This window comes from Ailuropoda melanoleuca, chromosome 7 (assembly GCF_002007445.2).
Source record: "Ailuropoda melanoleuca isolate Jingjing chromosome 7, ASM200744v2, whole genome shotgun sequence".
Lineage (NCBI taxonomy): Eukaryota > Metazoa > Chordata > Mammalia > Carnivora > Ursidae > Ailuropoda > Ailuropoda melanoleuca.
In genome coordinates this window covers 7,682,222-7,696,939 of record NC_048224.1, presented here as the reverse complement: position 1 = coordinate 7,696,939, position 14,718 = coordinate 7,682,222, and the positions used below count along the sequence as shown (strand labels likewise).

The 14,718-nt window shown below is 38.0% G+C and overlaps 1 protein-coding gene across 8 annotated transcripts in view; it reads left to right on the top strand.

The window, feature by feature from the left end:
* Positions 1-14,718, top strand: part of NFIB (nuclear factor I B) — a 223,083-nt gene that overhangs the window by 205,472 nt on the left and 2,893 nt on the right. For all 8 annotated transcript variants that reach the window (XM_034663899.1, XM_034663903.1, XM_034663906.1 and 5 more), the window contains one exon: positions 11,000-14,718. This exon is cut by the window's right edge and continues 2,893 nt beyond it. In XM_034663899.1, the coding sequence (XP_034519790.1) occupies positions 11,000-11,129 (130 nt within the window). In that variant the 3' untranslated portion in view covers positions 11,130-14,718. The remainder of the gene's footprint in view (positions 1-10,999) is intronic.

The following is a 14,718-nucleotide window of genomic DNA, read 5'->3' as shown; positions in this document are numbered from 1 at the left end:
AATTAAATAATCTGCCTTTATCATAATGGAATAAAAAAAAAACTATCAGGCTATTTTTGTGGTGGTTGTTGCTTTTTGTTTTCAACAAAAGGCAATCCCTGGAGACTTTGTAGTAGAAAAGGGCAAAGCAAAGAAGGTGTTTGGGTTTTGCTCTGTGTTTTGGCTTTGCTGTGTTTTATTTTGTTTTGATTGTTGTTTGTTGCCATTACTTTTTGAGTACGATCCCTTGTCGGAGGCGGCCTCCCTTTCTGCTTTAAACCAATCCTTGTGTAGACGTGTTTCCATGTCACAAGCAGCACCTTGTGCACGACTGGAAATGGCAGTGCCTGGAGAGCTGGGCAACTGTAATCAAAGCTGGAAGATTTCCTCCGTCCTCCTCCCTCTCCGCCCCACCCCCACGCCAGCGGAGAAACATTCCCTTAGGAACCAAGGCGGGCTCCATCGGAAAGTTTTCACAGACTTACTAGGTTGCAAGCTTGAGGGTGTTTTGTTTTTTTGACCTTAGAATTTTGTGAGCTGTGTGTGTGTGTGTGTTTTGCTTGCACCTTGAAAATGTGAATTTTTCTGTCTAAGCCAAAGGTTACTGCAGTTAACCCAGAGTGAAATCCGTTGGGGAAGGGCTCATTTCTTGAGTCAGGAGCAGCTCAGCCCTTAGGAGGGTAATAGGTGATGAGTTGCTGATGCTGTTACTAAGGGTACTGTTGTGTCTGTGCTGTGTCCCCCTGATGTGGACAAATTACACTGTGGCATATGTGAGTTATGTGGCTATAAACAAACAGCAGTTAACTCCCTCACTGGCTTTCCTTTTTCTGAGACCATAGCCTGAACGTGGCTTGTACTATCAAGTATGAGAGAGCAATATAATTGAATGAAAAAGAAAGCCAAAGGACAATCCAAGAATAATATAAACATAAGTTATTTTAAAACATCGGAGGGAGTGCTTTATGCAAAAGAGAAACTGGATTTATTGTTTCATTCCCTCTTCTCTGCCTTCACCCCTTTCAAGAGAGGCAAATCCACAAGCGAGTGGCTGTATGCGTCTGATGGCTTATATAAACATAGAAGAAGCCTTCAGATGGCTAAAATAAACATGCGCGTGTTACTGAAGGATATGTTTACACAAACCATTTGCTCAGCCTCTGAAATAATGAATAAATGAAGATTTCACCGAAATAATTGGAAAGATTTTTGTGTCTCCGCTGATGCCATAACTGAATGGCACCGAAGAAACTTTTATCCGGTACTTTCCATGTTACACATGTTAGCGGTTCCTTTCTCTGAGTTGAATACTTCATTCTGTAGTTACTTTACACATGTTTTTGTAAGAAATTGTCGTTTATTACTGCAGTTCTGGAGAGTTGCTTGATTTCCCAGGAGACATTTAGCAGCCAGTAAAGACTATTTGGATCTGGTTGGTCAGGAGAGGGGAGGGCCAAAAGAAAGGACTAAGAGCATTCATCTCATACGTAGAACCCTATTTGCATAACACTGTCCTCAACCATTTACCATCTCCGTTGTTTTGTCCATACACTGTTCTTTGTAAAATGCATGTCCTCAATGATAGAAGAATGAAGATTTAAACAAAAATAATCTTCAATATTGGGTTGCAAACCACGTTTGTATGCAAATACATGTGTGTGCATATATGATGTATATACACGCTTGTGTGCACGCACACTCATGTGCGTGTACGCATACATGTGCGCGTGTGTCTACACACGTAACTAGACGTAGGGCACATATACGATAAGGACAGTATGTTTCCTGTCCTTAGGTAGTATTAAGAGTTAACTCTTATTTCAACATTATACTTAGACCATCCCTACAAATTCACTAGGTTAGCATTTCCTGCTTTCAGTTTGTTATCTTGACACATAACTACAGCACAACAGCTGGGTTGTTCCTGGAGTTCCTGGGGGGAGCTTTATTCTCAGAGTGCTGAATTTCCTTTTCAGCTGTCAGCTCTAAAGTGTGTTCAAAATGTTCAACTTTCTACACACCATTCCGGGCCCCTAGCACCGCTCTGGGACTATGATAGAAATGCTGATAAGGTGGATGAATGGAAGCATCTTCGGTTGGAGGAGGAGAATTGCAAAAGCCAAAAATGCACATGTCCCTTGTTTGGTAGTGGGGTTACTGACTAGTGTTGTTCTTTGCATCTGAGTGTTCTTTCTAAAAGAATCTCTCTGTTCTCCTCAAAAATTGTTTGCACCTGTTACGAACTAAAAAATGGTACCGTTCTTGGAAACAGTCTTGATACGGTGTTCACACACACACAGTATCAGTGATCTGGCTGTTGAAAAATACATTGGGATTTGCTGTAGTTTTGCCTAACTTTCTCCATGTATAAAGAGAGATTTGCACAACACAACATTTCCTTTTTATCTAGGAAACTCTTCAGAACACTTCCTAAGAAATTAATTGTATTCCAGCCAGACTTGCATGCTGCCATCCCACAGGAAATGGGTCAGCAATCCATTAAGATGCCATTAGATAATCTAATTTGGAACTTAATCTCTAAATTAACCATGCTCCATACTTGAAGCATACTTGAGAGAAAGAAAAAAGTTTACGTTTGAATCGATAGGGGAGCCGAAGCGTGAAGAAGGCTGTTTGTTTTTTCTGTAGCTGTGGTCACGTCTCAAGCCGTCTGGTAACCAGGAGAAACCAGACATGATGTAATTCCAGATTGAACTTGAACTTCAGGGACTTAGGATAGGGAACAATGGACCATAGGAATCAATAATGTCCATTTTCCACATGATTATGTTTGGAGCTTTAAGTTAACCTTTATGGGAGAAGCAGCGGGATCTCCAGTGTGACCAAAATGAGATGATCCAGAGACAAGATGTTAGAGGAAAGAAAACTTTTTCCGTGATATTTTCTGAGCGGCACTGCAGATTCCAGCAGGATTAGAAAAGTTCCCCGCTCTGCAGTAAACCGGTGGCCTGTTCAGAGCACTCTTTGTTCGCTTAGGTAGGACAAACTTAATCTTATGTTTCCTGTCAGATGATTTTTGGCTGCACTGCAGGAGAGGGAGGAGCGTGATTCAGAAAATTCCCAAACGTAAACCTTGCTGATTAACCCTTTGCAATGAAAGAAGCACATGAAACACCTACTTTATTTGAAGATGTTTCAGGGAAAGCGCCGTATTTACATACGCATTACGTCCGTGAGGAGTCCTCGCGCCATCAGCAGCCAACGCCCCTTTTATTAACTGACCTTTTTGATTTTCCTGCTTGCAGTGCTGTGGGTAGGTAGGTAGGTCGAGAGTTTTTAGTCATATTTACTTAGATAGCAAAGCATAGGAATGAGTAAATGTACTCATGGACGTCAGAAAAAAGGAGAGGCAAAAAAGCCCTTTTGAGTTCAAGAAATTGAACACGGATTTTGAATATTCGCCAACTGTCGAAAGTTACAATTATTCTCTCCTTTGTTAATTCTTGTTTTACATGTAGGAAGGTTTTTTTTTTTTTCCTTTTGCACATGTGGTTCTTTCTGCACATGTATTAGCAGGCATGCTTTAAAGATGTGTTCAGTTCCCTAATCATTTGTGATTTTATGATTCGGAATTCCGATACAAGTAAGTTCTGTTACTTAGAGGTGAACTTTTACAAATGAACGCTGATTTTTGCTTTTGAATGACAATCACTTGGGAAAGAATTGCTTTTTGCTTTTGTATAAAACTTACATTTCTTTTTAATTTCGTATGCCTGCCTTGGGTGATTTTCTTTAGTGAAAGGCACTATTTGGGAGCACTATTTTTGTAGAGAATTTTGTCTGCTGTTGAAGACTCACATATGCTAATAAGGGGAGCAGTAGCACTTGTAACAATAGCATTGAAAGGAAGCCAGGGATAGAGAGGAATACAGACTAGAGAAAGGATGGAAACCCACATGTAGGGTTCTCTGCTGTGGTACAGTCTGTGAGAGGAGATCAAATAAGTACTGTGAGCCTGATGATGCTGTATTTTTTAATTGGCTGAAACCTCCCACAGCTACATAAGTCGTTACATACGTATGCATGTGTGTACTGTAATTTACTTTCAAGTAGCCATCTTTGTAGTAATTCTCTATCTTTCATTTTCAGTTCTAAAACATGAAAAATATCAAGCATAATTTAAAAAAATCTACTTCACTTGGCCTATTTAGGGGAATTGTATTTTTCTTATGTCTAAACATTTTAAGGAAATGCATTCTTGTTACTTTTAAGTATATAGATTGCCTTGTTGAAGGGTCTTCTAGGATTTTGTAAGAGCTTTTTACTTAAAGAGTACAGTAATTATAATGAGCACATTTTATCTTTAGCTGCAGTGGTCCAAACATAAGGGCTTTTCTTGCCCTGTGCTCTTCACTAGATAACATATTCCGTTGGCAGAAGTCGTTATTTTACTTAGAGAGTGCTAATACTCACACATGGTAAAGTTAACATTCAATCCAGCATGCTCCAATAACAAAACACATCTGAAACAATTGAATATAAATTAATGAGCTTTGATGGCCTACCGTTTTGATATGGCATTTCCAAAATTGTTGGTCCCCAAGGAGTAGCAATAAAGAAGGCTATTTACCTACTTAGTTAAGAAACAAATACATTTCTTTTTCATTACTATGAAGTGCTATTGCTTGCAGTTAGAATAATTCCACGAGCCACCTGCAGTTTATGATATTTGGTGTTTCCCAGAGAGCCCACAAGAGTACTTTGCAGTTCAGGTAAGAGCTGGCCAGGGAGCTTTCCGATACAGATTATTACAAATAGTAATAATCATTAGAAATCATCTTACATGCAAATAGGGTCATTCAGATAGCAATAATGATCCTTAAAAATGGGGGAAATAAATCGAAGAAATCCAAGACCTGTGTAAAGCAGTCTGTATATTTCAATACTAGTGTAGCCTCATCTGAAGGAGAACTCAATAAGCAAGTTATTGCCATACGGCCACATCTGTACATACATAAACAAAGGCAAATATTGTATTCAGCTGAAAAGAATCTGGAATTGGATAAGTAAAATACAGTTACTTGTGTTGAAATTTGGACTCAAGAGTTACACTTCTCTGGGAGTCTCAGGTTGTCTAAAGGACATGGACCTTAATTCATAGAATCTCTTCTATAATTTAAGGATAATATAAATTCTTGTCCAGTGATAAAAGTAAAGTGTGTTTCACGAAAGAGGGAGATGAGGTAAAGTGTAGTGGGTAAAAATGTAGATTCTAGAACCACACTGCTTGAGTTCACATCCTGCCCTCTGTGACTTAATAGCAGCATGACTTGGGCAAGGCACTTAACTTCCTAGCTCCCGTTCCGCCATCTGTAAAATCAGAATAAAACTGGTACTTTTCTCATAGATTCACTATGAGGATGGAAAATTCATAAAACAGTACCTGGCAAATAATGCACACCATGGAAGTACTAGCAACGAGTATATTTAGTACATGCCATTTTTTGGTTCTAATACATTAATGAATTCTTAAATATATTCTTATTACATGATACCATAATAATTCTCACAACTTTGTTTTTTTTTTTAAGTAAGCTCTACACTCCACGTAGGGAGTCCCACACTCTACCCATGGAGCCAGCCAGGTGCCTCCAACATATAATAATTCTTAAACGTATAGGTACTTAAATACCACCCATATATTCCTTTGACTGAGCCAGCATGTTTTCCCAAGATGCCGTCTATATCATTTGCAATATGTCGAAGTAAGCAGCCAGTCCAAATGCATACATACACAATCCAGGATCCAGGACAACATGGCTTAATTAATACTTAATTAACCTCCCCTTGATTGGTTTTTCCAGGTAGATTTTAGCTATTAATAGGGGAAATTGTTTATTATGCATTTTGGGAAAGATACTAATACCCGTGTGTTAATTATAGTAGCAATAAAATTAGGAGTATTCAGCTAAGGAGTAAAAAACTTTTCTTCTTGGGAATATTTAAAACAGGTGCAAAGGAATGAAAGGTAAATCCTTCTTTTCAGTTAAGGTCTTTATTTTAGTTATTTTCCGTGCCTTCTAGGCCATCGCTTATTTTTATTGCTATCTGTAAGTAATGCAGCTCCTAGCAGAGTTGAGGTATTCCTGAATATACAAAATTCTTTGTGCTTCATTCCTATTATATTTTTGTTGAGCTTCTTGAAAGAGTACATCCTATCTTTGAGGTAAATATGATAGTCTTATGATTAAATCAGTATGTGAAATCTGAATGGGCAATATTACTACTCCCCTAAAAAGTATTAGTGAGCTGGATACTTTCACATTTTATAAAATGCTTGACAAATGGGTGACCCAACCCATTATCAGATAAACGCAGACTTGTAATAAATGAATTTTGCCATTCTTCAAATAGCTCTTATTTCAAGACATTGTTGAAGCCTTTGACTTTGGTTCCTTACTCAACTAATTACTCCATATGTTTATTTGGCACTCCATGGTTCTTGGGTGGTTACTGAGGTAAAAGCCAAGGGCCCAATCCTTCTGGCCTAGAAGACACAGTCTTGCATATAGAAAGCACATGTTGACTTGCCCAGAGCAATTTTCTCTCTTTCTTTCATTGAATGATATAGAGTCTATTTACTGCGTGTAGATGCAAAGACCAACTACTTTATCCAGTTTATCCAAGGATATGAAATATATAAATAGTGTATCATTTTTAAAAGGAAGAAGTGGGTATCTTTTTACCCTGTAATCCTCACCATAAGCTCACTCTAATACAACTTCAACTAGATTTGTTTTCAGAGGATATATATTGAATTTCAGAGTTGCTTGATCACCCAGACCAACCACATATTCTGTGCACAAGTCTCCCACACCATTATTTAGGTTATGATCCAGCTCTGTGGGGCATGGGAAATCCACTGTGACCTGAAGCAAATATTGCCTTTGGGAACTCTGTTCAAAAGTTCTTTCGAATCTAAGCTTGATGTCTGACCTCCCAGGGAAGCAATATAATATAGTTAAATGGCCATGGGAATCAGAACTGATTCATATCTGAGGTCTAGGTGGGTACTTGGGGCAAGTTTAAACCTCTCAGTTTTCTCATCTGTGAAATGGGGATAATGACAATTTCAAGAGTTCATTGAGAAAATCAAGTGAGATAGCAAATGTAAAACACTCAGAATGGTATCTTGCTCATAGTAGGGCTTCAGCATGGTTTTTTTCTGGAAGTTTCTCCCTTTATGCTAATTCTTTCCACCTGAACTATACAGAGCAAGTCTACATTTCTTTCCAACTCAACTGTTGTGTCTTCCCTGTCTCCCTTCAGCTATTCCTCAAATGACATGATTTGGTGAGTTTCTTCATCAAAGAAATGTCATAGAGTTTGTTGCTCTTGAAGAGTGATGCCTAGAAGCAACACAGTGCTTCAGAAATAGTCTGATCAGGATAAAATGGGCCGTCACCTCCCATTAATGCATCTTAAGGTCAAAATAATTTGTTTCTTTGCTTCTTCCCATTTGGGGCAGCCACATCGTGCATTTGGTGAGAATAATGTGAAAATATTATCTATGATATCAGACATTTTATTTTTTAGAATTTTGATTTAACTCCTGTCTGTTCTGTGTATAAGGAAATATCTCATTATATACATACAGTAGAAGTTATTAGGGTGAATTCTGCTCTGTGTTAAGGTATGGTCAAAATCTCTTTTCTGCTTTTTTCATGCCTCATTTTTTAAAGTACTTTATATTCTTTTCCTTTTTTAATGGTATGGCCTATATATATTTTCTAAACATGTGCTTTCAACTTTTAGTCATGCTTATCTTCTGTTTGCCTAAAGAAAAGGTGATTTGGCAATGGAGAGTGGGATGAAAGCAAAGTCTGTGCATGCGTGAAGATCTATTGCTGAAGCAGCTTAACTTGACCTTGAATATTTTGAGGTCTTTCAGTTATGTTCGCACATCTCATAATACATAGAGGCACAGATTATTGGATTGGACATAAGATAATTCTCATTCTATTATGAATTAAGGCTATTAAACACTTCACATATAACTAGTTTTGTATGTGGAGATAAATATGAATATGTGTGTTTATTTTACCCATACTGGTGATCACCGGCATTGATTTATATGGAGGGAGTTAGATACGCAAAAAGCACGGTTGCCTGAAAAACTATGCAATTTGAGGCATTCACTTTTTGAGATGAAATGATCTAGGTTATTTTGTTTGATTAAACTCTTTTTTACATTGTTATCATAATCTTCGAATTTGTTTTATCAGATTTTTTCAACGAGACTACCAAAAAGCTCTAAGAAATGTCTGTGCCGTATAGTTCTGAACCCAACCTATAAATTGGCAATAAGAGACTTGTAAAACTCATATATGAGGCCTGCATAGTGTTAATGTTTGAGATTTATTTCCCCACAAAGGTTCATAAACAGTATTGACAAATATATTGCACACTGCCATTTTGACATGGTCATAAGGTAGGATGGGAGGTTTGAAAAGTTTAAGTAAACATCCAAATTGAATTTGTTAGATATCTGCAGCAAGAGTCCTGCTAGTCACTAGCATCAATTTCTTTTTATTGAGCATTTTCCAAAGAATAATACATGTCTCTTTTTAGAACCACGTAAGAAAGCTGTTGCAAAATAAACCCCGAATTCTTGTCTTTTCTGCCATCAGTTAGACTTCTCCATTTAAGGACTCCATCTATTTTCAATCATCAAAATATACTTGATTTTCCTAAAGTATGCAATCTCTGAATGACTTTCCAGAGCCCATTGAATTTGGGACTCGCTTTTGCAAAGGGATTTGCTTGTTGTTGACACTGTCTTTCACCGTCAAGGATCGTCAATTTGAGCTAGTCTTTTTGTTTTTCTTACATGCTTCCCATTTCGGGTTAAAAATAATGGAGATCTGTTTTCGTAATTTATTTTATTTGCTAAGAAGTAATTAGCATTAGCAATAGCCAGGCTCTACAGGGATTCACAAGATAGTCATTTTCTTTATGGCGCTTACCTTTCAGTCGGTAAGACAATCATAGGTACAGGTGACTATAGCTATGAACTAATAAATACTCTCACAGTACTGCATAATCAAGTGCAGTGAAAGTACGGTTGAGGGGGAAAATAGCTTTCATGATGGATCATGTAACATTCTCTCCCAATCAATCACGCAAAGCACAGAAATGGAAGATATGTGTGGGAAGAGAGAAATATGTGAAAATAATTAAGTCTCTTGGAAAAGGTTTCAGTAACAACTATTCTAATTCTTGAGAATTATGACTTTTCAATAGATAACGAGGACATATCTTTTTTAGTTTGGATTATTCCTCGCTCAAACTCTTACTCGATTATTCCTCAGTCGTTAATTTTGGTTAATACCAAACGTCTCTAATTTTAAGCTCCTGCCTCACCATTAGCCTTGCCTTCCTTTTATAGGGGGCCAAATCACAATGTATTCATGCAAATACGTGATGATTAGGAACCCCACTTTTTAAAAATGAGCAGGGGACGACCGCAAAGAATGCAGTTGTCCTAAGCAATACAGATTGGGTGGGACTGGGAACAGTTAAGTGATTTGTTTGTTTATCCAAAAATTTATTGAACATCCACCCTGTGCTGGTATTATATCAAATGGAGAACGAAAAGAGAGATGGACTTTGCTATCATGGAGCTCATAGTCGAATCATAAAATCCTTCCAGCGTGACATTTTTCTGTTGAAGTATCAACTCAGAAATATGCACTTAGACATGTAGTAATGGGACATATTTTGTGTAGAGATATCACCAGAGTAAAAGAAGTGATTGATATATATATATATATATAGCAGCTTCTTTTTTTAATCCAAGCTTTTTTTTTTTTTTTTTACAAAATTTTTCCTTCAAGTTAATATCCCATAAAGGTTTTTTGTACCTTTGGTCTTCATGTATGAAAAAATGAGGGTGTCTAAGTGGATATCTACAATAATAGTATCCATCTCACCTCATGGTTTCAAAAGCAAAGGATACTACATTAAATTTAAAACATTGACACGATATCTCCAAGTCAGGCGTTGACAAAATGGGTTGTGGAATTACCAGTTTGGCGTTTTCTTGGTTCGTGATGATTTATGCAGCTATGAATTAGCTGACATACATTCTTAGTGGAGTGTTGAAACCAGCCATGGTCTGATGAGGTATCCCCCCAAAATGTATGGTGTGCGGGGTTGTTTTGTGATCTGCAGATCTCAGGTTATTTTCCTCCAGATGACAACTTGTTTAATGAGCGATTACGCCAGTAGCAATGAGAGAACTGTTCCTCAAGTTTTTTTAAACAGCCCCAAATCCCACAGAGGTGGAAGGAGAGTTGGTTGGGACGGGGCGGGGGGGGACAAGAACCTGGCCTGCTTGCTTCCTCCAGCGCCCCTCCCATCAGCCCCTATCTCCCCCAGCTCTCCAAACTTGGAACAGCTTGGATGTGCTAACATTCCTAATTGATGGCGGGGACAGGGAGTGCCCAGGCCCCCGGTGCCAGCATTTCAAGTGACAAAAATGTATTTTTTTCTTATCGTTGAGGAAAAAGGAAAATCTTTCGTGACAGCTTTCAGTTGTATTCAATCGATAAGCAGGTGAAACTTTGATACCCATCTTATCACTGAATCGCTTATGAATTGAAAGCAAAGCAAGATCCGAGTATAACTGGCAAACCATTGTGGATTTGCTCTTTTCTTTTTCTTTTTCTTTCTTTCTTTCTTTTTTTTCCTCATTGAAGTAGATCAGATATTTTAGGAATACACGCAATCAGAGCTCAACAGTTGTGTGTAAGCCCGAACTGAATTTCTCCTGCCTCACCCTTAGCCTTACCTTCATGAAAGAAATAAGACCAGGCAGCGTATGTACCTATAAGACTTATAATTTAGCACACTCATCTCATATGAAACTGTAATATGGAAAAAAGTTATAGTAGTAATTTGATGCCTATGGAATTTATATCTCTAATATCATTGTAGATGTTAACGTTGTGTTTCTTCTTTTTCTCTTCCCTCCCTCCTGCTACTCTCCTGTCAACAGTCCTGGTACCTGGGCTAGCTTGGTTCCTTTCCAAGTATCAAATAGGACACCCATCCTACCGGCAAATGTCCAAAATTACGGTCTGAACATAATCGGAGAACCTTTCCTTCAAGCAGAAACGAGCAACTGAGGGAAAATGAAACACAGCAGTAGTTTAAGAAATTAAAAAAAAAAAAGGAAAAGAGGAAGACTGGACAAAACAAAACAAAACAAACAAAAAGGGAGAAAGGAAAGCAACTGAAGAAAGAAGATATATAGACCAGCAATTGCAGCACTTACAATCACTAATTCCCTTAAGGTTGAAACTGTAATGACATAAAAAGGGTCGATGATATTTCGCTGATGGTAGATCGCAGCCCCTGCAACGTAGCCTTTGTTACATGAAGTCCGCTGGGAAATAGATGTTCTGTCTCTATGACAATATATTTTAACTGACTTTCTAGATGCCTTAATATTTGCATGATAAGCTAGTTTTATCGGTTTAGTCTTCTTGTTGTTTACGCATGGAATCACTATTCCTGGTTATCTCACCAACAAAGGCTAGGAGGCAGCGTCAGAGAAGCTGGCGGACCGAGCCATGAGCCAGCCATTTTCTAAGCACTCTGATTTCTAAAAGTTAAAAAATATATATATAAAATCTCTGTAGCCTTTAGTTATCAGTACAGATTTATTAAATTTTGGCCCTTAACCCAGCCTTTTCCAGTGTGTAACCCAGTTTGAAACCTTAAAAAAAAAAAAAAAGAAAAGAAAAGAAAAAAAAGAAAAAAAGAAAAAAGGAAAAAAAAAACAGTTTGAACACAAAGGCTCTATGGAAGAAATGCCTCTATGTAGGTGAAGTGTTATCTCTGCATGCAACAGTAAAAATTAATATAATATTTTCCCCACAAAAGAAACACTTAACAGAGGCAAGTGCAATTTATAAATTTATATCTAAAGGGGAATCATGATTATAAGTCCTTCAGCCCTTGGACTCTAAATTGAGGGGATTAAAAAGAATTTAAAATAATTTTGAACGAATTTATTTTCCCCTCAGTTTTTGAGGGCATTAAAAAGGCATTAAATCAAGACAAATCATGTGCTTGAGAAAAAAAAATTAATGAAAACACAGCACTTATGTTGGTTTAGCTGCAGCCTCCTTGGAGGTAGGATTTATTTATTTAAAATTACTGGTTGCATCAAGAACCCATAGGGTGTATGTACAAAAGGTTCTATCAAATCTGCATTACAGAGACAAAGAGGCAGGCAAATCCATGTCACAAGGGTAAAGCTTACAGTTTACAAACTGGGAACGCCAGGGTGTAGGATATAAAAACGCACTCTTGAGAAAACATGTAATGAGGGTGCTGGACACTTGCATGGTGCTTTCAGACATTAGCCTTGTTCAACAAATTTCTTGTATTGACAGGTCTGTAGTGTGCATGGGCAGACACATTTTGCCTCTATGTCTCTTAAAATTTTAATTAAAAATACTCTTTCCAGTAATCCTAATTTGCACGAAGATATAATGTCCACATTACGTGCCTTGCCTTGAAATCTAAAAACAAAAAAAAAAACAAAAAAAACAAAAAAGTGACATCACTACACTTGTTTTGCTGCATTTATTATCATTTTAAATCTTTACCATTTTTATGACAAAATATTTTGTACTCCAGACGAAGAAAAATGTGTGACATCATGGATTTTTTAGACAGTTATACCTTTATCTCACATTTATAAAGCATATCATGGCTGTGTATAGTTGCCGCTTAAAAATTGTAATCGACCAGCAATATTTTCAGTATTTTGGTGTTTTTTCTATTAACCTTTCATGTTTTTCATCTTCCAATTAATATTTGGGGGGGAGGGGTTTCAAATTTATACGAATTATGCAATACCAAGTTTTGCCTATGTAGGTAGTGCTTTTAGCTGTATTGGTTATTATAGGTAAGTACACAGATTTAAAAAAAAAATAATGTATGCTTTTTTTTGTTTGTTTGTTTTAATTGACCAAAGTGGGTACTGCTATTTTTGCAGTGTGATGAGGTCCTTTGTGTACTGAGAGATGGACAGGGGATTTTTTTTAATATACATATATATATATTCTGGGGTGGGTGGGAGGATTTTTAACACTTTCCAGTGTAGCTGTGAAGCAGTGCACCCTGAGATGGGCCTGGGCTGCAAAGCGACTGTTCTGTCTACTGTGACACACTTCACCTTACACAGGTTCCCCCTTCTCTAACTTCCCACCTGGGGTGCAAGCTGAACTCATTTCTGGTTTTCGTCACAACAAAAATAGTAAGAACAAGCGAACACAACAAATTCTCCTGGAGGCAGACTTGGCTTAAAACAAATTGTCTTATCTTTTTTTTTTTTTGGTAGTGGTGGTGGCGGTAGCTTTACTGGAAAGTTCTGGATCCACAGTGGAGAGTGAGCCTGTCTCATATTTGGCAAAAATATTGGTGGAAGAATCCACATAGCGGAGGTTTCACACTTTGGGGGTTTAACCCGCGAGTCTATTTTCTCCTACAAAACCCATCATCCCAGCTGAAGGGATTGCTCCCACACTCTTTCTCCACCACTTCTGTTCCCCATTTCTTCGTTTCTTTGATGGTAGTGGATGATTTACCTGTGACTCACGACTTCAAATGGATGGCAGTGCACTTGGGTTTTTGGTTTTTTTAAAAATACATCCAGAGGATTGAACGAAGGGTTGCTATATTAAATGAATTTGGACTTCTAGATTAAAATCAAAGTTCAATTTTTTAAGGAACAAAAAAATATTCATAAATCTTGTTACGTTTTCATTTTACCTGCCCTTTTAAATGGAGAACCCGAGCAGAAGGGAAATGTAGACTTTTCAGAAATTAATCTTCCTGTGGACGAATTAAGCCCATTAGATGCTGATGGGATTTTTTAAGGGATGGTGCCTCAAATATATATTCGATTTAGTTTCCCCTGAGGGCTAGTGGGTGAATGGAGGCCGGTTTTATTTTGCTCTCACACCCCTCCCCCCCACCCCCCAGTCCCATTGAGGGAATTCATTACTGGAAGGACAATCTTTCAGAATTAGTGACACATGGAGGGCTGTCTTGAGGAGCCCCCTGACCCCCTTCCCCCAGGCCACGGCCTAATAAAATAAACTGTCCATTGTTCTCACAGCATATGATTTAATAATGAATACTTTAGAACAATGCTTATGGGTCTAGAATTGTATCTGACTAGCCCATTCAGTCGAGAGCCCACATGCTGACTGGCATGGCTGGATCCTCGCCGCGCAAGGCGGAGAGTAAGTCCCATCATTTCTGTGACACTTGCCCTGATACAAAACAGCTCATTTCAGCCAAGCTCTTCACATATCTTTGACCTAGCAGGTGAACACATCGAACCTCACAGGACACGCAGTATTTTTTAAGGGCAGACTCGCTCTCTCTCCCTCCCTTTTTTTCTTTTTGCCAGAAAATGAGCAGTTCTAGCTAAGTAAAACACATTGTGGGTACTCCTGCCTGCCTCTTGAATACAAAGGCCTAGTTCAAGTGTTGCTTTTTGGTTTTTGGTTTTTGTTTTTTTTTAATCCATTTTTTTTTCTCCTTTCCTTTCGTGAGAAAACTATTAAAGATACTACTATCTATAGAAAATCTCAAATCCACTTTTCGGCCTCCTCCTCTTTGACCAGGAAGTCTATCTTCTGACTGAGGGCCCCACTCTTGCAGATCTTGCACGCGCCTCCCTTCCCCAGAACT